The 21,750-nt window shown below is 40.4% G+C and overlaps 1 protein-coding gene across 1 annotated transcript in view; it reads right to left on the bottom strand.

Moving 5' to 3' along the window:
• USP53 (ubiquitin specific peptidase 53) overlaps positions 1-21,750 on the bottom strand; it is a 63,173-nt gene that overhangs the window by 29,042 nt on the left and 12,381 nt on the right. Inside the window, exons 2-6 of the mRNA XM_084627047.1 lie at positions 13,434-14,182; positions 11,301-11,393; positions 8,259-8,393; positions 3,579-3,692; positions 3,412-3,494 (exon numbers count right to left, since the gene is read on the bottom strand). Of these exons, the coding sequence (XP_084483173.1) occupies positions 3,412-3,494; positions 3,579-3,692; positions 8,259-8,393; positions 11,301-11,393; positions 13,434-13,577 (569 nt within the window). The 5' untranslated portion in view covers positions 13,578-14,182. The remainder of the gene's footprint in view (positions 1-3,411; positions 3,495-3,578; positions 3,693-8,258; positions 8,394-11,300; positions 11,394-13,433; positions 14,183-21,750) is intronic.

Raw genomic sequence — 21,750 nt, 5'->3', positions numbered from 1 at the left:
ACCTTAATAGTAAACAGATTTAAACTACCTCAGTAATGCTTCAAAAATTTAGTGTGGCAACGTATACCTAAGAATTAATGCAATTATTTGCCAATATTTTTTCTTTAGTGAATTTATTTCTCCTGAAATTGTAGATTAATCAGCCCCGAAGCCCTCTGTCAAGATAGGAGGGTTATAATGTGGACTGCAGACAAGCACACGTTTCCCTACAATTGCACTGCAGTGTGTCTTAAACCTGACCCGATTATGTTTCAAGTGAGAGGGTAGTCCACTAGGAACTATGCCATAAAATTAGTTGATCTTAGTAAAGAGTCTGCTGAACAGCAGAATTTTTGTATGGAATAAGTTAACTTTAACCTCTTACTGAAATAATCAGCTTGAAAAAGTTTACAATTGATGGAAGCAAGAGGTGACTCATTAGAGGTTAACTCTAATGTATAGTAATTGTTTTCAACCATAGGAACAGAAATACTGGGTCAGACCAAATGTCATCTGACAGTGGCCAATGCCAGGTGCTTCAGAGGGAACAAACAGAACAGGTACTCATCAAGTGATCCATACCCTGTCACCCATTCCCAGCTTCTAGCAAACAGAGGCTAGGGACACCATCCCTGCCCATCCTGGCTAATAAATTCATGGAGGATAGGTCCACCAATGGCTTATCTAGTTCTTTTTTGAACCGTTATAATCTTGGCCTTCACAACATCCTCTGGCAAGGAGTTCCACAGATTGACTGTGTTGTGTGAAAAAATACTTCCTTTTGTTTGTTTTAAACTGCTGCCTATTAATTTCATTTGGTGACCCCTAGTTTGTTTTATGAGGAGTAAAAAAACTTCCTTATTTACTTTTTCCACACCCGTCATGATTTTATAGACCTCTATCATATCTATCCAAGCTGAAACGTCCCAGTCTTATTAATTTCTCCTCATATGGCAGCCATTCCATACCCCCAATCATTTTTGTTGCCCTTTTCCGAACCTTTTCCAATTCCAATATATCTTTGAGATGGGGCGACCACATCTGCAATCAATATTAAAGATGAATTTATATAGAATTTATATAGAGGCAATATATTTTCTGTCTTATTATCTATCCCTTTCTTAATGACTCCCAACATTCTGTGTTAGCTTTTTTGATTGCCACTGTGGGAACACCGCTATTTACCTCTCTCCATTCTGAAAACTGACCATTTATTTCTAACCCTTTGTTTCCTATCTTTTAACCAGTTACCAATCCATAAGAGGACCTTCCCTCTTATCCAATGACTGCTTACTTTGCTTAAGAGCCTTTGGTCAGGGACCCTGTCAAAGGCTTTCTGAAAATCTAAATACACTATATCCACTGGGTCCCCCTTGTCCACATGCTTGTTGACCCCCACCTCAAAGAATTCTAGTAGATTGGTGAGGCATGAGTTCCCTTTACAAAAACCATGTTGACTCTTCCCCAACAAATTATGTTCATCTATGGGTCTGACAATTTTGTTCTTTATTATAGTTTCAACCATTTGCCTGGTACTTAAGTCAGGCTTACTGGCCTGTAATTGCTGGGGTCACCTCTGGAGCCCTTTATAAAAATTGGTGTCACGTAAACTATCCTCCAGTCATTTGATACAGAAGCTGATTTAAATGATAGGCTACAAACTACAGTTAGTAGTCCTGCAATTTCACATTTGAGTTCCTTCAGATCTCGAGTGCATACCATCTGGTCCTTGTGACTTATTACTGTTTAGTTTATCAATTTGTTCCAAAATCTCATCTAATGACACCTCAATCTGGGACAGTTCCTCAGATGTGTTACCTAAAAAGAATGGCTCAGGTTTGTGACTCTCCCTCACATCCTCAACCATGAAGACCGATGCAAAGAATTCATTTACTTTCTCTGCAATGCCCTTATCGTCCTTGAATGCTCTTTTGATCATCCCCACTGGTTGTTTAGCAGGCTTCCTGCTTCTGATGTACTCAAAAAAATGTTTTGTTATTACTTTGAGTCTTTGGCTACCTGTTCTTCAAATTCTTTTTTGGCCTTCCTAGTTATAGTTTTACTCTTCATTTGTCAGAGAGAGTTTATGCTTCTTTCTGTTTTCCTCACTAGGATTTAAACTTCCACTTTTTGAAGGATGCCTTCAAAAACCATGAAAGGAAGATAAAGTCCATCAGGCAGGGAGTTTGCCCATCAGTTTTCATCTCACTTCCATACAAGAGTTCCCAGTACACCAAGAGAACATTTTAAAAAAATATTATGTGCCCTTCTCTATGCTGTTTTATGGATATATAAAGAAGGCCTGAAGAGTTTATTTCCAGTGTTTGTGGAGGGATTTCTTATATTATAAAAACCTCCACATGACCCTCTCTATATAAACAGCTCCACTTTCAGGTAACGCACAAAGTTCACAAAACACACAGACACACTGGAGATACTCCTGCAAAACCAGAGGAGACCGGACCTGATGACATTAGATTAAAAAAACCTCTCATACCTCAAGGAAAAGCAACAACAAAAATTAAGAATCCTTTGCATGTCACCTTTAACTATTTTAGGAATATTCAAGAGTTTTTCTAATAAGAGAAAATTTAAGACAAGCATTTGAATTGGCATGCAAACCATAAAAAAAAAAAATCACAATTTAATTTAAGATTCCACCATCTTTCTTGTCACCTGGGCTCATAACCTTGTCATTTTTCACTCTTTTCTTTCACACTACTAAATCCTGTTACTTTTCCAATCTATAACTTCTCAAAAATCCATCATTTCCTCTCCATTATCACAACTAAAACCTTGTCTGGTCACTGCTCATCTCACTCTTCAACTATTGAAACATATTTCTCTCATGCCACCTTCCTGCCTTTTACCCCAGCATATATCCATATTACTGCCAGTAGTAGACCAGCTTGTCTGCTGTTCCAAGAAATATACAGAAGTGTTTATACAAATATAAATAAGGAATCTGAAAAAGATACAGTAGTGGGCGGTAGGGGAGAGGGATTTTTTGCATTACTAGTATTTTAGTGACCATAAATTTTCCATCCTTCTCAGAAGGCTAGCTCCAGTAGGTGTTTGATCCTCCTGCAGCAGTCAATGACACAGGTGAAATAAGCACTGCATGAAGTATTTTTTTATTACTTCAAATTAAAGAGCAGTCAATTTAGAGCACTTCCTTGTTCAGTGACAGGTTAAACAGAAGGGAAAGCTAGTTTTGCACCATATCCTTGATTCTGAATACCTCGATCAAGTCCTCTCCACCCTCTTATTTGCTATTTAAAATTTTTTTTTTTGGATCATTTATCATATGTCAATTTCAGCAAAGAAAAAACATACAAAATATGAACATTTATAGGACTAATTTGCATGGAATTTTGAATTTTGCAGGGGAGGGAGGAGTTGGACAGGGGAATGAGGAGAAAAGGAACTTACCACAGGGCTGTTGTAGAAATGTAGCGCACAAATTCTGTAAAAGGCAAGGGATCTGATGATGCCCCACAACTTCGGCATACACACTACAAGTAAAGAGGATGTTTTTATTTTCACAAATTCATAAAATTGGAAATAAAACAGATAAAGTTGTAACACAAAGATCTTACCTGTTCATATAGTGTCATAGCAAACTTCTGATGAGTGATGCAAGATTTAGAAGTGCACATGTCTGTTTCACAGCTTGGCACAAGGTGGAAATGAATTCTCTCAAGTATATTTTCCTAAATGAAATGACGACGTTGTAAATAGCTGGATTTTTATCTCTTATCAATTCACTTTCTGTGAACATTACCAGTAGTGTATTATTCCGGCCACCGCTCCTGTTAGCTCCAGCAAATTTACCTCCTAAATGTTGGCAGGCAATTTGCATTGATCACTATCCTGGTTCATGACAGCCTATACCCAATCAAAGTTTCTAGCATTAAGAAAACAGAACTGCAAAATAAAATTAGTGTTACCTGAGTGGCCTTCCAGACTTTGGTCTCCTTTGTAAAAAGTCAATTTATAAGCTGGGACCAAAGTTCTCCTTTCTGCAAGAAGTACCTTAAGGGTATGCCTACACTGCAACATAAGCCCGGGCTCAGACTCAGGCTTGAGCCCAAACCTCCATTCCATCTACACACAAATTGCTCAGACTCAGCTCAAGAGTCCTAGGGCCCTGCAGAGGTGGTAGGTCTGAGCCAGAGTCAAGCTGGGATCCAGGATTCAAACTCTATTGCTATGCAGTGTAGATGAAGCCCCCTCGACTGGGGTCCCAGAAGTCCACCAAAAGTGTCCCACAATCATAGAAATGTAGGACTGGAAGGGACCTTGAGAAATCATCAAGTCAGCTGTGACAAGGACCAAGTAAACCTAAACCACCCTGATTGGTGTTTGTCCAACTTGTTTCTAAAAGCATTGAACAATGGGGACTCCATCTCTATCCCTGGAAGCCTATTCCAGAGCTTAACTACCCTTATACTGTAGTTAGAAAACTTTTCCTAATAGCTAATCTAAATCTCCCTTGCTGCAGATTAAGCCCATGACTTCTTGTCCTACCTTCAGTGGACATGGAAAACAACTGATTACCGTCCCCTTTATAATCCCTTGGGCCAACTGCCTTTGTCTTCTCTATCCCAAGAATTTCCAATTGACTCCAGAGAAATGAAAGCAACCCCCTACTAATGTAGTTCACCAGTTTGGTGAATCTGCATTTAAACCATTGTCACCTACTCGGTAGTTGAAGCAAGGCTCAATGGCATAATCATCATGGATCAGTGAGAAATACAAAGATGGAACAGAGACGCAATGACAGATGATAGCTGATGTCTATGAATGCAAAGAAGTTTCTTGTCTCCACCACTGCTATGACAGTCCAGATAGTCTTGTGAGAAAGAAAGGAGTTAATCTATGTCAGATCTAAAAACTAAGCTCAGGTCCTGTGTGGGACCTTCACCCTGCCGTGAGAAGCCAGGGAAACCCCAAGAAACATGACCCCGTCCCTTTGAATGCATGGCCTCATCCAGCATGGGAGGAGCTAGAACTGAGGCAGAGACCTGGAGAAGTGTGTAGTGGGGTCAGAGTGGCCTCACATCATATTTTTTCCCTCTTTTACTCTGTTTACAGGATGGAGGGGAGAGCTCTGTATTTTCCTCTGCTTGAAGTGTCTGCATCACAGGGTATCATTTAAGTCTCTTCCCCCCACCCCCCCGCCGAGCACTGTTAGGAGCGGTCATCATCCTGAGGGAAGCGCTACCAAGGGGCTTTGTACTGGGTGTGCCTTCCAGGTATTCCCTTCTTTACTCTGATGGAGGGCAGTTCATTCAAGGACTTTGAGACAGTGGATGGAAGACGCTGAATGTTTTCTTGAAGAGAAGTCCCTTCCCTGATTCAAGAGCAAAGAAGGGTGTTGAGGTTAAAGACCTGGAAATGCTCTATGGAAGAGTTGAAAGTCTAGTGCTCTGGCTTCCTCCTTGCTCAAAGTAATATTGCTGGCAAAAGAACTCTGGTTCTGAACATAGGAAGGAGCTCTGTGGCACATTCATACTGAGAACTGGCCTCTGGAACTGAAGAAATCTACCTCTTGCTCCTTCCCTCACCAGGCTTTTGCTGGTCCCTGTTGACTTCCCAAGAGATCCTGTTATAAGTTTCTCTTCCAAAGATCCAAACAAAGGCTCCCAGAAACAAAAGTAAGCCAGTATAGTGTGCCAAGCTAGATGATGATAGTGTTAAGTCTCCCCTTTCCTATCTTGGGTGGCAGGTGTGAATTCTTCTAGCAGCACTGGTACACATCCAAGAGACACTGGATTCCCTGTGTGGTGTGATCAGGAAACTTTGTGGACTTGGCTTCTCTCCTAAAAACTTGCAAATTAATCTATTCACCCATCTCCTTCTGCCCAGAAAAGACTGAGGCTGTAGGCAAGGCTTTGTACCCGTTCCCTGTACATGAAAATAGTAGTGCAAATCCAGGAGCAGAAACACTTTGTGCTCAGACACTATGGTGACCGTGGAGGGGGGGAACCCTACTGGAACCACATAGAAATGTACTCTGCTGTTTGTGGTACTGAAGCTGTCCAGAGTATCTAGAACAGAGGTGGGCAAACTACGGTCCAAGGGCCACATTCGGCCCATGGGACTGTCCTGCCTGGCCCTTGAGCTCCCGGCCAGGGAGGCTAGCCCCCAGTTCCTCCCCTGCTGTCCCTCCTCCCCCACAGCCACGCCGCCATGCGAGCGGCGCAGCTTGCGCCCTCCCACCCACCTCCCAGGCTTTCCAATAAGCCAGTACTGCTGCTGTGAGCAGCATGGTAAGGTGGCGGGGAGCAGGGGATAGATAAGGGGCAGGAGGTCCCAGGGGGCAGTCGGGACAGGGAGCAGGGGGGTTGGATTGGTCGGGGGCAGTCAGGGTATGGGGAACTGGGGGGTTGGATAGGCATGGGAGTCCCGGGGGGCCTGTCAGGGGGTGGAGGTGTGGATAGGGGTCGGGGCAGTCAGGGGACGGGGGGGGAGGGTTTGGATGGGTCACGGGTTCTGAGGGGACGCAGTCAGCCGGCGGGAAGTGGGAGAGGGCGGACAGGGGTGGGGTCCAGGCTGCAGAGGCCCTCCATACAGTTTGGCCCTTGGGCCAAAAAGTTTGCCCATCCCGATCTAAAAACTGAGGATACACCACAAACTGCAGCAAGAAGGGTCAGTGCTAGGTCGGCACAAGTTGTCGAACAGCTAGCGGGTGGAGCTAATCAAGCTAGAAGAACCAAGAGGAACAGTGGCCCAGTTGCAGACTGGGACTGCTCCTTGCAGAAAATTAATCTAATTATAGTAGGCTATAACATGAATCAAAATGAAATACTATTAAGCTTGATATCAATCTTGTTAATCGATACAAACAGCACCTCAGTAACCAATTACTGTAATTAGTTACTAGATCACTTCCATGCAATCAGGTATCAAATCGGTGCATTACAAACAAGCAAGTTTTTCTAAGCAATCTTTTCATTGCTTTTCAGAGTATGAGAAACAGGGCCAAGTCCTCAGAATTCAATGGAGATGTGCCAATTTACACCAGTAAAGAATTTGGCTTACGTTTCAAAAGGTCTTGTCCCATCAGTTTCATTATGAAATATGAAGGAGAGTAGTAATAACTTAAATGAAGCAAGCAGTAATTTTTTATAAAGCTGCTCTGAAAATCTTAACCATATTGGGACAGACGGAATGTTTACTTAACAGTCATGTAGCACTACATGGACACAAGGTGATTTATTTTCACTAAGGAGCTTACAATCTAGATCAATTTACAAAAAAAGGAGAGAAAGTGTGTCAGCCATCCCAAATTTGTGCATGGAAAACAAGAGTTGAAATACAATAAAGATACAAGTCATTCATTGGAGTCTACAAGCCATTAGAAACAATTTGAAGCTACTGGTACAATAGTGTGCCCCATCAGGGATGACAGGATCTGTATGAAAATTTAAGACTCTCTCTACATTAACATTTTTTCAGGGATCTCCCACCAATGCAATGAGCAACTTTACATGACAGCATGGTAAAAGAAGTCTATCTTTGTCTACATTAGCATTCCCACCATTGGTTCTAGTAACACTCTGGTGCTAAACAATAGGAGGATTTCAGATAAGATTTGCCTACATGAGCATTTAAGACAGACATACCTCAAATCTATGATCAGCAGGCACCATTTCATGTTATATAATATTTGAAGCAATTACCTTTTGTGGACAACCCTCACATTAAATGAGCTGAACACCAGGCAACTGACTAGTCTACATGTCCAGCGAAATATTTCTTAGATGTGTGAGCTATGTTTTAGTACATGAAATACAAACAGAAATGGCTATGTCACACTTATTTAATCTAATGAAAATGTGAGTTTCTTTCACTGTGTTAAGCACATCTCATTGATCAAGAGTATACTGTATTTCATTACATTAAAATAGCAACTCAGTTGGGTAATCTGAAGAGCACAGTTCAAGTCTTAGAACTGCTGACTGGGTTCAATGCTCTTTCTGTACTGAACAGCTTATTTTGAAAATTTTTGTACAAGATGGTACTTTCAACTGGAGAGGAGAAAAAATCACTGGTAAATGCATAATATCCACTTGGTAAAAAATAATGAAACACTGTGTTGTACAAGGGCCTTAATAAATATAATAAATCCTTCAGGACCTATTCCACTACTCTGCAAGAGTAAACTGTCAGAGTTTAATGCAAGGAGCCAATTTGGCAACGTAACAAAACACAAAAAAACCCCAAGAAAAACTCTTAACAAGAAACAAATTAACACCATTGTAAATACTTACAAAGCATTCCGCTGCATCATCCATTAAGCCAAGCTGAAAACGCTGTTCATCTTTAAAGCTTTCAGCCAAGGCATGCCTCATATTATCTGATGGTAGTGCCTTTTCTCGACTGTGTTGAAACTGTGCAAATATTGTCTGGAAGTAAGTGAAATGATTGATAACTTCACTGACATTTCTTTTTCATATTATATCAGCACAGGCCAACAATTCATAAATAAATGTTACTGCTGAAAGGAAATTATGCCACTGCATTTAATACAAAATTCTGTTTAAGTAAAAAAATCCCATTAGCTTTCTTTACCTATCCAATATTAAATGGATATAAAAACATACAATGTAGTAATTGTACATTTTGAAATTGATCAATCGTTTCCTTCCAAATCAATCTCATTTCTGTGTTTTTGCTGAGATGTGGTCTATTATACACTTTACTCTGACTAAGCTGAGCCATATCATTATAGAGCAGGCAAGCAGATTTTACACTTGGCCTATTAAAATCATAAAAATGTATAGAACTGTGATTAATACTTATTCACGGCTTTTATACTGTCCATATTTATAAGCTTACTTTATATCTTAGTCACTAAAATAGTTAGCAAGCCATGCGTTATCTATCAGTTTAGCTTTACAGCTGGTGTGCATTCCACATGGATGAAATGTTAGAGTAACCTGAGCATTATTTAATGAATGACTGATTTTGTAAAAAATAATGTAAATAGGTAGATTATAAAGATACACCTCTCTCTAAAATGGTAAAGAAATATGCAAAATACTTGTTTAGAAATTATACACTTCCTCCGTTAGGGATGGCTACGATCAGCACCCCATTTGTTTTGTTTTTTTAACAAGAAGTTTGTATAGGGATACTAAAAAATACTATAATTATGTCAGTTAACTGCAGAACCAGTGAAAGTTATAAGAAACTGGGTCAGCTGACGCTAGAGTTAAGTATACTGTGGGTGCGTGCTTGAAATAACTATGGAACAGACTTATTGAAGGTTACATAAAGACCAAATAACTTTAGCCCAGCAGAGGTATTTGTATGTACTGGTCTAGTTATTCAAAGCTAAAAAATTGAGGGGACATGAAGTTAAGTAGTTGAAATAATTTGAGACATTAAACAACAGGCAAAAACTAAGGTGGTAGGTGAAGTCCATTTCTAGGAATTAGTTTTAGGTTTCAAATTCTTAGTCTTATAAGGAAAGTCATATCAACTCTAAATTCTCCACTTCTTTGGATGCTCTGTCCAACAGATCTTCAGATACAACAGTTAAGCTAGTCTTGGATGTTCATGAAAAAAGGTGATGCTACAAACCATATTCCAGTTAATATCAAAATGGCAGTACAATATTTAACTTCTCCCCTGCCCCCCAAAACACCAGTTACGATGTTATTACTTTGATAAAAATTACAAGCAAGGCCTCCAGAAAATGGAGGTTAACATTTATAAAATCAAACATTCAGTTCACTTTGATTTGTAAATATTTATCATGTGCCACCTCTCTGCTCTGCCCGCTGGTTCAGTTTTTGGATTCATCAGAGTATTAAACTTAAGAATCTTGAGATCCTGTATGAGAACAGGACTTTTAATAATTTAAATGCCTTGCCACTTCCAAGAAACACAAGCAGTAGGCAGGGTTGTATAGACAGTCACACTCATGAACCAAAACAAAGATTTTTAGGTCTACCTTCAAGCCTTTACAAAAGAACAATTGAATAAATTCTGAACAGAAGAAATACAGAAAACCTTTGGGAATTTCTCCCCAAACCCCCACATGTAGGACAAAGTGTTCTTCCTATTCTCTTATTTTTAACCCTCCCATTTTATTTTATTTTAATCACCCTCTGTACCTCAAAATCCAAATCTTGTTGCCCGATTTCCTTTCAACTCCCTTTCATTCAGTCTTCATTTGCACCATTCTAGTCCAGTTGTGCTGCACAGCATGTAATACTACTTGTTCAGAGGCACTTTGAAACCCACACAGCCCAAAGGAAATGCAGCTGACAACCAAGCTGTTCTGCTCCTTATCTGTGTGCTGTACACACACCTCGGACCACAAATTCAGGCAGTACAACAGATAGATGTACTCCCAAAAAGCAGGGCTGTACTTACATACAAAGTAAATCTCTTCATTGAATGTATTTTTCCCCATATTCCATGTTGTATCAGCTACTCTTAAGTTCTACATATCACTACCCATTCCACATGATCATATTAGAATCTCAAACGTGTTTACTGTGGAATTTCAGTTAGCCAAGAACACACACAGGAATAAAAATACACACAAAGCGTGTGAGGTTTCCCCTTACCCCCTTAATCTTACTTATTTGGCTATTTCCCCCAATGTTAAACATAGGCAATCAAATACTACAATAAAGAAGGTAGCATAAAAACATGGACTAGAACAGAACATTTGTTTATGAACTTCAAGGAAATTTTGATGCAGTTTTAGATGTAAATGTGTCAGACAATAGTTGAAATATTTAGATTTGATGCTGATGTACAAACATATAGCACTTACGAGCTTTATTTTAATTATCCAGTAACTACGATAACTGCTCACTGCTTTCAAACGGGGAAAAATAACCCAAATACACTTAAAGTCAATTATTCAGTTACAAACGTCTTAGAACTTATAAAACAGGGTTACCTTTTGATAAGATATGGTCAACTTAAAACTTAAAGCACAAGATTCCAAAACGGCAAACTGTATCATGCTAATTATTAACTTTCAAACAGTTTAAGTCATCTATACAAGGGACAAAGTTGGAATTCACATTTTGTTTAAAATATAAATGTGCCTCTGCTACATAGATGTGAACAAAATTTTGAAACATTGGCTGCAATTTACATACATCTAGAGATCAACTCCTCATTAGTAAGGTCTCTCTCCACAGCAGACTGAACACGTGTACCAATGGTTAGTGTCTGAAAAGTACTACTTTATTCTGATGAAAATTAGTCTCCTCATTTCATGAAATAGATAGAAAAACTGGAAGTACAATTTGATTTAACTTCCATTTGAAATATTCAGTATTTACCTTTAAAGCACAAAATATGCAAGCATCTCCCTGACAGATATGTCCAGTTAGGCCTCTTAAACTCCGTCGGAATATGTCAAGCTGCCATAAAACCTACAAGAAAAATAAAGTGGAACAGAAAATAAGGATCCTAGTCCAAGGACTTCTTACCTAAAAATGTAAGATTCATTTAACCATATTTATTAGACTATTTTTTTTTAACTTTATGTGGCATGTACAATATTAGCATAATTACTACAAGAAATAAAGATAGATGCTAAAATGAATAAAGTACATTTGAAAAAGTCAGAGTACAAAATACTTTTATAGGTGGGAGGAAGGGGAAAGGGACAGAAAAAACAACACACTCCTCCTTATAAAAGGACATTGTTGTCTATTATCTCTCCTCCAAATCCTCTGTTAACATCTGTGGATTGGTGGGTGGTAGGACTGTCTAAAACTATAACTAAAAATGGACTTTGGGTTTAATTTTAGGGCACCCTAAGGGAAAAGCAAAACTAAACTGAACACAGGTCAGGTTGTTCCCGTTAAAATGAATGTAAAGCAGCATATTCATTCTGCTGTATCCATATCATTCCATGTTGGTTTAAATAAAAATACAGCCAGACAATTTAAAAATAGTAACATTTTGACAGCTGGCATAGATCCATTGATACTGCAAACTCTTTGTCAAAGGACAAAATTGCCACCATAATCTAAAGAGTACTGCAATGTAGTTACGCTGGTATGATCTAGAAGGCTACACATTGTTTGTATTGTTTAGCTTTTTACATAAAACTGTTTTACAATAGATCTCACTAAAGTGTAGTACAACAAGAGACCGATGTTCCCTTTCATCCTTTTTAAAGATAGCGTAAATATCAAGAATAGGAAAGATGCCCTACAGCAGGATAACGAAGGACAAACAGAAAACACAGCAATATGCATGTTAAAAATTGAATTTCACTAAAAATTTTGACAGGTTTCAGAGTAACAGCCGTGTTAGTCTGTATTCGCAAAAAGAAAAGGAGGACTTGTGGCACCTTAGAGACTAACCAATTTATTAGAGCATAAGCTTTCGTGAGCATCTGAGGAAGTGAGCTGTAGCTCACGAAAGCTTATGCTCTAATAAATTGGTTAGTCTCTAAGGTGCCACAAGTCCTCCTTTTCTTTTTACTAAAAATTTTGTTTGACATCAAAACCTTTTGAGATCCAACACTACTCAGACTGATTTTTGTTGGTATTCTGCCCACTGGCAACATGGGAAAGATCATATATTGTGGAACTAGGTTTTCTCCCACGCTAACAAGGGCTTTTTATTGGGCTGGCATCACAGTTAGGAGAATAATATGCATTTGTGGGACTGACCTATAGAACATAAAAAATAGCTCTATATTTAGGCACAAAATAGCTGCCCTCTGAAAGGAAGTTTATCACCAGGAGAATGCCTTTAAGCTTTATTTATGGTAAATTTTGAAACCTACGATGGTATTTAGAACATGTTGATAGATGAACTACAGTTCTAAAAAACATGCAGTATGTAGCAAGACATACACATGTAAGAAAATTTTTAAATATATTTTTAATATATATGCTTTTATACAGCAAAAGCAAATCTATGTTTTATTTCCTTGATAAGAAGGGAACATGGAACAAGTTTCTGATCATAGATACTATATAGATTTGTTGCTATATACACATGCCTGAGATTAGAATCAGGTCTTTGACCAAAAAAAGGATAAAACAGAATTCATTCCAAGGTACCAACAAAAACAATTTGGATTAAGCAGCATAGATTTATACACTAAATTCTCAAGTGACAGTAGTTTAGGTGAAAAAGAAAAACCCTGGTCCAATTAAGAAAGTTGTCTGGTACACTTTGTGAATTAATATGACTACAAACATATCCTGCCCAACATAAATTCAGTATGGATCATCATCAACAGATTAAGAAAAGCATGATCACAGTCAAAACCATAAATGAAAAACTTACTGTACTTCTACAGTGCAAGAAACATATACATTACATAAAAGCTTTAAGAGCCTTTCAAAAAGAACAGATATGTATTCATAATACAATTTTCTGTAAACATCAACTTGTTTACCAAAAAAAAAAAAAAAACACGTGTAAAAGTGGTGACAATCTTTTCTTACCTGTACAGCACTGTTAAGAAAGCAACTGTTTTGTCCTGGCTCATTTAACAAGCCTTTGGTAGGGGCCAAGGACAACATACTTCCAGGCTGATACACTTTTCCAAGGTTACCCGCAGGTTTCCGCAAGAACTTCGCCCACGCCATTATTTTTTTAAAATGTATATAAAATCAAGCTAGTTGCACTTTTAATATTTTTAAGGATATGATGAGTGCAAGGCAAAGAAGGACGACTTATGAGAAGTGCCTTAAAGTCATGGCATTCTGTTCAGATAGCACAATGGCATCCACGTAAAGAGTTTGTCTTCTGCAGCTATTGGCTATTTATCAGGAACAGTCTGTCCTCTGAACTTGTAATCCCACAAAAAGTTTTGGAGCTTTGGAGACTAAAAAAGAATGAAAAATCCATAAAACTGATGATGTCCTGTTAAGATTAAAATATTTTGAAGGTCCACCTTTGTTAGAATGAAAGTTCTTGCTGAGCATGCCAAGCAGTATCTGACCTTTCCTTCTAGGGATGTCTTTGTTTCAAAGTATTACTGGAAAACACGAGTTGGAAGAGAATTCTTAAACACTATGGCCTTAATATATTACAAAAATAGAAAATTCTTGTCTGGTTTTATATTGCTGTTCTCTCATTTCCTTAAGTCTTCCTTTTCCTTCTAACAGCATAGGGTCTCTCCCCACTGGTCCATGAAATATATTCCAGTAGAGAAAACTCCGTATTTTATTTCGTTATTTTCCCAGTAAATCTGTAACAGAGAAAAAAAAAGTTTTAAAGTACGTCCTTTAGAACAGTATGTTAAGAGAATAAAACCAGGTAACAATTAAAGGTAAATGGAGTTTCATAGAGAGAGGAGTTAAACACTATTAAATGGAAAAAGTGTTAAGATGGAAAAGGTCAATTTGATGTGGTTCGGTATTCATCATAGTCCAGATATTGTTTGTTCTATTAAGACCATAATCAGATTAGTTTGGGTGTTGACTTCTGAAACCATACAGCACAGTTGCATGAAATCTGTTTTTTCTCACTTAGGACCTCAAAGTTGAATTAATATTGGGTTGCCTTTGATAAGCTGTATATCATCATGTCAGGGTTCCCTCCCCACTCTGAACTCTAGGGTACAGACATGGGGACCCTGACATGGTGGCAGCACAGTGGGATCATTTTGAACCAGAAGCACAGACCTTAGGATTTTAAAAAGAAAATATTTTTTCTTTTGGATGCTTGAAGTCAGGGAGGTTTTTTTGTTTTGTTTTTAAAAGGACACTTTTGTTTTTAGCTGAGAGCAGCTGGAGGTTTTTTTTTTTTTTTTTTCCTTCTTCTTCTGTACCTCAGGGCGAAGTAGTTAAGCTACAGCAAGATAATTCACAAGCTGGGTTTTGTTTTGGTTTTTTTCTTCTCTTTTTCTTTCCAGCTCTCAGGTTAGGCTAGATTAAGCGCAGGGAGGCTAGGATGACAGAAAGTGATGTCCAAAAGAAACTAGATTTAGCCAAATTGGAAGCTGAAGGAAGAAAGAACGTACATGAAAGACAACTGGAATTAGAACAGATGGTGATTGATGCACAAGTGGCCAGAGAAAAGCTGATATGGAGGAGAGGGAAAGAGAGAGGCAGCATGCTGAGAAGGAGAGAGAAAAAGAGAGGAAACATGAACTGGAGGTGATGGCGTGGAAATGACAGAACCCTTCAGCCGCTGGCTCCACCTCCCCAAAAATCCACACATGGGAGCGACTATGTCCACAGTATGATGAATCCAGTGATAGTGCTGAATATTTCATCACCTTTGAGAGGCTGTGTACCCTCCATGCAATTCCTGAAGATCACAAGATGACCACATTGGTAGCAAAATTGACTGGAAGAGCTCTGGACATATTCAACAAGATGCCTATTGAGGATGCTTCTGACTATGGTAAATTTAAGGATTTGGTTTTGAAGCAATTTCAAATTACACCTGAAACTTACAGAGTAAAATTTAGAGCCCTTAAGAGAGGGGCTGGACTAAGTAATGTGGCTTATGTAAACCAGATGAAGGATTTGTTAGATAAATGGGTCAAAGGAAGGGGTGTAACTAGCTTTGAAGGAATGTGGGATTTGGTTGTCCATGAGCAGTTCCTGACTATGACCAATGATGATGTAAAACAGTGTTTATGGGATAAGAAAATGGACTCAGCAGAAAGTCTTGCTTCTTATGCTGATCGATACGAGCAGTCCCAGACTACCAGAGAGGCAGGGCAAATGGGAACAAAACGGATGGAGGTAGCAGAGAGGAACAACCCTGGTCGCAGTTCGCGGGGATAGCAGAAGGGGCACCCCAAGACCACCCGATACTACCGGGGGCAGCCCCAGGCCCCACCTACACCCCAAGGAAAACCTCAGATACCTTATCATCCCACCACACCATTCTCCAGCAACCCACCTCGCCCCAGTGACCAGTCAGCTGGGCGATGTTTTAAATGTAACGAGCTGGGGCATGTAAAGGCCAACTGCCCCAAGAACCCCAATGGATTGCAGTTCATTGCACCGGGGTCACACCAAAGGTCCTCAGACCCAGATGCCTCCCAGATATCCTCAGAGTGAAGGGAAACTGAGTGTGGGCGGGAAGGTGGTTATCGCGTGGAGGGACACTGGAGCACAGGTGTCAGCTATCCACCAATCCCTAGTGGACCCCAAATTAATCAACCCAGAGGCCCAAGTGACGATTCAACCCTTCAAGTCAACCTCTTTTGACTTGCCTATAGCCAAGTTGCCTGTCCAGTACAAGGGCGGGTCAGGAATGTGGACTTTTGCAGTTTATGATGATTATCCCATTCCCATGCTGCTGGGGGAAGAGTTGGCCAACCATGTGAAGCTAGCCAAGAGGGTGGGAATGGTCACTCTCAGCCAGGCTAAGCAAACCTTCACACCTCGCTCTGTTCCTGAGCCTTCTACAAGGGCCCAGTCTGTGTTACCACAAACCCAGACTGAGGTGTTGGAACCGGACCCCATGCCAACGTCTGCAACAGCAGTAGTGGATCCAGTCGCATAGACCCAGCCAGAGCCAGTCCCAGAACTGGAACTGGCAGAGCAACCAGCAGCAGAACCATTGCCAGCACTGAATCCAGCGCTTGCAACCCCATCGGCAACTCCAATACCAGAGGGCACCACCAAGACCGCACTGGCAGCAGCAGCTAAACCTGCGCAAGAGGCTCAACCGGAGCCTGAAACACAACATAGTGCACCAGCGGACAGTGGTTCACAGTCAACAGAAACTGTCCCATCACCTACATTGATTTCAGAGGGACCAAGCCCAAATCCTCAATCCAGTGAGGAAGCCGAGCAGGAAGCAGATGAAAGCCGCCAGGGAGCTTGGATGGCAGCACGGAACAACCCACTGCCTCTCAGCTCGTCTAATCAATCGCAGTTTGTTATAGAAAGAGGACTTTTATACAAGGAAACTCTTTCTGGTGGGCACCAGGAAGACTGGCATCCTCAAAGACAGTTGGTAGTTCCAACTAAGTACTAAGTAAAGCTCTTGAGCTTAGCCCACGATCATCCTAGTGGCCATGCTGGGGTGAACAGGACCAAAGACTGTTTGGGGAAATCCTTTCACTGGGAGGGAATGGGCAAGGACGTTTCTACCTATGTCCAGTCTGGTGAGGTGTGCCAAAATGTGGGAAAACCCCGAGACCAAGTCAAAGCCCCTCTCCAGACACTCCCCATAATTGAGGTTCCATTTCAGCAAGTAGCTGTGGATACTCTGGGTCCTTTTCCAAAAAAGACACCCAGAGAAAAGCAGTACATACTGACTTTCATGGATTTTGCCACTCGATGGCCGGAAGCAGTAGCTCTAAGCAACACCAGGACTAAAAGTGTGTGCCAGGCAACAACAGACATTTTTGCCAGGGTATGTTGGCCCTCCAACATCCTTACGGATTTGGGAACTAATTTCCTGGCAGGAACCATGAAAAGCCTTTGGGAAGCTCATGGGGTGAACCACTTGTTGTTACTCCTTACCACCATCAAACAAATGGCCTGGTGGAAAAGTTTAATGGATCATGGGGGGTCATAACACGTAAGTGAGCACTCCAGTGATTGGGACCTAGTGTTGCAGCAGTTGCTCTTTGCCTACAGAGCTGTACCACATCCCAGTTTAGGGTTTGCACCATTTGAACTTGTGTATGGCCGCAAGGTTAAGGGGCCATTACAGTTGGTGAAGCAGCAATGGGAGGGGTTTACGCCTTCTCCAGGAACTAACATTCTGAACTTTGTAAACAACCTACAAAGCACCCTCCGAACCTCTTTAGCCCTTGCTAGAGAAAAACCTAAATCATGCCCAGGAAGAGCAAAAAGCCTAGTATGATAAACATGCCAGAGAACATTCCTTCAAAGTAGGGACCAGGTCATGGTCTTGAAGGCACTCCAGGCCAATACGATGGAAGCATTGTGGGAAAGGCCATTCACGGTCCAAGAGCGCCTGCGTGCTGTTAACTCTCTCATAGCATCCCCCACCTCAAACCTAAAGCCTGAAGTGTACCATGTTAATTCTCTAAAGCCCTCTTATTCCAGAGAATTAAAGGTTTGTCAGTTTACAGCCCAGGGAGGTGAGGACGCTGAGTGATCTGAAGGCGTCTACTACATAGGAAAAAGTGACGATGGCATGGAAGAGTTGAACCTCTCAATGACCCTCTGACATATGGAGCGACAGCAAATCAAGGAGCTGTGCACTAGCTTCGTGCCAGTGTTCTCAGCCATCCTAGGACAGACCAAACGGGCATACCACTCCATTGACACAGGTAATACTTGCCCAATTAGAGCCCAACCTTACCGGGTGTCTCCTCAAGCCAAAGCTGCTGTAGAACGGGAGATCCAGGATATGTTACAGATGGGTGTAATCCACCCCTCTGGAAGTGCATGGGCATCTCTAGTGGTTCTAGTTCCCAAACCAGATGGGGAGATACGCTTTTGCGTGGACTACCATAAGCTAAATGCTGTAACTCGCCCAGATAACTATCCAATGCCACGCACAAATAAGCTATTGGAGAAATGGGGATGTGCCCAGTTCATCTCTACCTTAGACTTAACCAAGAGGTACTGGAAAGTACCACTGGATGAATCCTCCAAGGAAAGGTCAGCCTTCATCACCCATGTAGGGCTGTATGAATTTAATGTGCTCCCTTTCAGGCTATGAAATGCACTCGCCACCTTCCAAAAATTTGTAGATGGTCTCCTAGCAGGATTGGGAGAATCTGCAGTCGCCTACCTTGATGTGGCCATCTATTTTGATTCATGGGCAGAACACCTGGAGCATCTACAAAAAGTCTTTGAGCGCATAAGAGAGGCAGGACTGTTAAGGCTAAGAAGTGTCAAATAGGCCTAAACAGAGTGACTTACCTCGAACACCAGGTGGGTCAAGGAACTATCAACCCCCTACTGGCTAAAGTGAATGCTATCCAAAAGTGGCCTGTCCTAAAGTCAAAGAAACAGGTCCAATCCTTCTTAGGCTTGGCTGGTTATTATAGGCGATTTGTACCGCAATACAGCCAAATCGCTGCCCCACTGACAGACCTAACCAAAAAGAAACAGCCAAATGCAGTTCAGTGGACTGAAGAGTGTCAGAAGGCCTTGAACCAGCTTAAAGCGACACTCATGTCTGACCCTGTGCTAAGGGCCCCAGACTTTGACAAACTTTTCCTAGTAACCACAGATGTGTCCGAGCATGGTGTGGGAGCAGTTTTAATGCAGGAAGGACCGGATCAAGAATTCCATCCTGTCGCGTTTCTCAGCAAAAAACTGTCTGAGAAGGAAAGCCACTGGTCAATCAGTGAAAAGGAATGTTACGCCATTGTGTACACGCTGGAAAAGCTACGCCCGTACGTTTGGGGACAGTGTTTCCACCTGCAAACCGACCATGCTGCACTAAAGTGGCTTCATTACGTTAAGGAGAGTAACAAAAAACTTCTTCGGTGGAGTTTAGCTCTCCAAAATTTTGATTTTGAAATACAAGACATTTCAGGAGCGTCTAACAAAGTGGCTGATGCCCTCTCCCGTGACAGTTTCCCAGAATCAACTGGTTAAAATCGTCCTTGAAATGTGGAAAATATTGTTAGTTTTTATATAATCAGTAGTATATCTAGAGGTGCATGTGTCTTACTAATTCTGTTTTCTCCTAGAGCTCCAGGAAGAAGTCACAGCCAGTGTGGAGCAGGGTGTCCAACACCATCTATGATTTGGGTGGGGCGGGGGGGCTGTCATAAGCATACAGCTAAGGGTAGCATAAAATCCCTCCTTTACCTGTGAAGGGTTAAATCAGTTCCATTAACCTAGTTGGCACCTGACCAGAAGGACCAATGGGAAAAGAAGATACTTTCAAATCGGGGAAGGGGAAATTTGTTTGTGCTCTTTGTTGTTCTCTCCAAGACAAAGAGAGAGACCAAGCAAGTAATCCAGCTCCTACTGAATGATACTATTTCTGTAAGTAATAGCAAGGAAATGCATTAGAGTATCTTTTGTTTTAGCTTGTGAATTTCCCCTATGCTAAGAGGAATTTCCCTTATGCTAAGAGGGGAATCCTCTGTGTTTTAAATCTTATTACCCTGTAAAATTACCTTCCACCCTAATTTTACAGAGGTGATTCTTTTACTTTTTTTCTTTATTATAAAGTTCTGTTTTTAAGAATCTGATTGGGGTTTTTACTGTCCTAAAAACTCAAGGGTCTAGTCTGTGCTCACCTTGTTTACTCTCAAGCCTCCCCAGGAAAGGGAGTGAAGGAGTTTGGGGGGATATTTTTGGGAAACAGGAACTCCAAGTGGTCCTTTTCCTAAATCTTTGTGGTGGCAGTGATACCGTCCAAGGACAAGGAAGAATTTGTGCCTTGGGGGAAGTTTTTAACCTAAGCTGATAGAAATAAGCTGAGGGGGTCTTTCATGTGGGTCCCCACATCTGTACCCTAGAGTTCAGAGTGGGGAGGGAACCCTGACATCACTACTCAGTAAAGGTTTTGATTTGATAATCCTAATGTTTCTTTGTGTGAAATATCTACTGATAAATATTGTTTTTTTTTTAAAAAAATCGAAACAGATGATAGGGATGGATTTACTTGATACCAGATTATACTGTATTCTCATTATTTCATAGAATTGTCTATGAATGTTTTGAAAAACATTTCTTTAATAATATGGCAATTGGGTTAGCTGAATTCTCCTACATTTTGTACCAGTATCAACTGAACTGGCCACCTGAGTACTCTGTTGTCACACCTCGTGAATCTTTGCATCAGTTCTGGCTTCTCAACGTACAGCCATGAAGTTGTTACTCTTGTATATGCATTATATGACAGCAAGAAGGTTATCATCGTTACATATTCAGAGCCAACATTTTAAACTCAAAATACTGGATTATCCATTTAGGTCTGCATCACAAAAGTCACTGGCATACTATAACTTATTTCAGAGAACAGCCCAAAACAAACCCAAGGATTAGCTGCTAGGCAAGAAGAATTAAAAGTCATGTGTATAGAAAAGAGAAAAGGAACCAGGGATAAAAGTTCGATGGTAGTGAGGCCAGGAAGCCAGAATTTCACCCCAGATCTTAAAGTGCACATAAATAAGCTACTAAAAATAATATACTAACGGTTTTGAAAGCACAACTTCATCCCTATAATCATCTTTTCCCCCATACTGTGGCAACCTTAAACGTCATTTAAGTGCCAATTAAGGATTACAATTTTTGTTTAGAATGCTGTAAAGAACAGATAATTGTTTCATCCAACTATGTAGTCCCAACAAACATTTTTATGGCTAAACAATTCAACATCTTTTAAACTGTAAAGAAAACGAGACTGCATATAGAACCAAAAATATTTGCCTTTCAAAAACATCCCTAATGAGAAAAAACTTTGCACCCCTAAAATTATCTCCCTTTTTATTCCTAGATTTCCTCTCATCTGGATGCCTCATCTTTAAAGGGCATATTGGAACTCCGTGTTAGTAAGAATCAATAACTGGAACTTCACCAAAAGTCTGTGTTGACTAGTGCATAACCCCATGATTTTGGTTTACTGATTTTACTGTATCTTAAAAATGCAGGAAACAAGAAGCATGATCTGCAACTGCATTGAGCAAAGAATTTAAGAGATTTCAATATAAAATTTAAATCTCTATTTAAAAATGACCTCAAAGTCCATGGTAATAGGTTATTACCAAAATGTGATGATTTCATTTTCCTTAAGATTATTTAAATATACCCAGAAGAAAAAAAGCTCCAATTTAATAAAAATTGTGAATGCAAACCAGTTTAAGAAAACATCTTATAGAACCTTAAAATTATTAAAACAAAACAC

This window comes from Lepidochelys olivacea (assembly GCF_965140295.1).
Source record: "Lepidochelys olivacea isolate rLepOli2 genome assembly, chromosome: 4".
Classification (NCBI taxonomy): domain Eukaryota; kingdom Metazoa; phylum Chordata; order Testudines; family Cheloniidae; genus Lepidochelys; species Lepidochelys olivacea.
The sequence above is the reverse complement of the archived record's forward strand: the minus strand, read 5'-3'. Positions and strand labels throughout refer to the sequence as shown.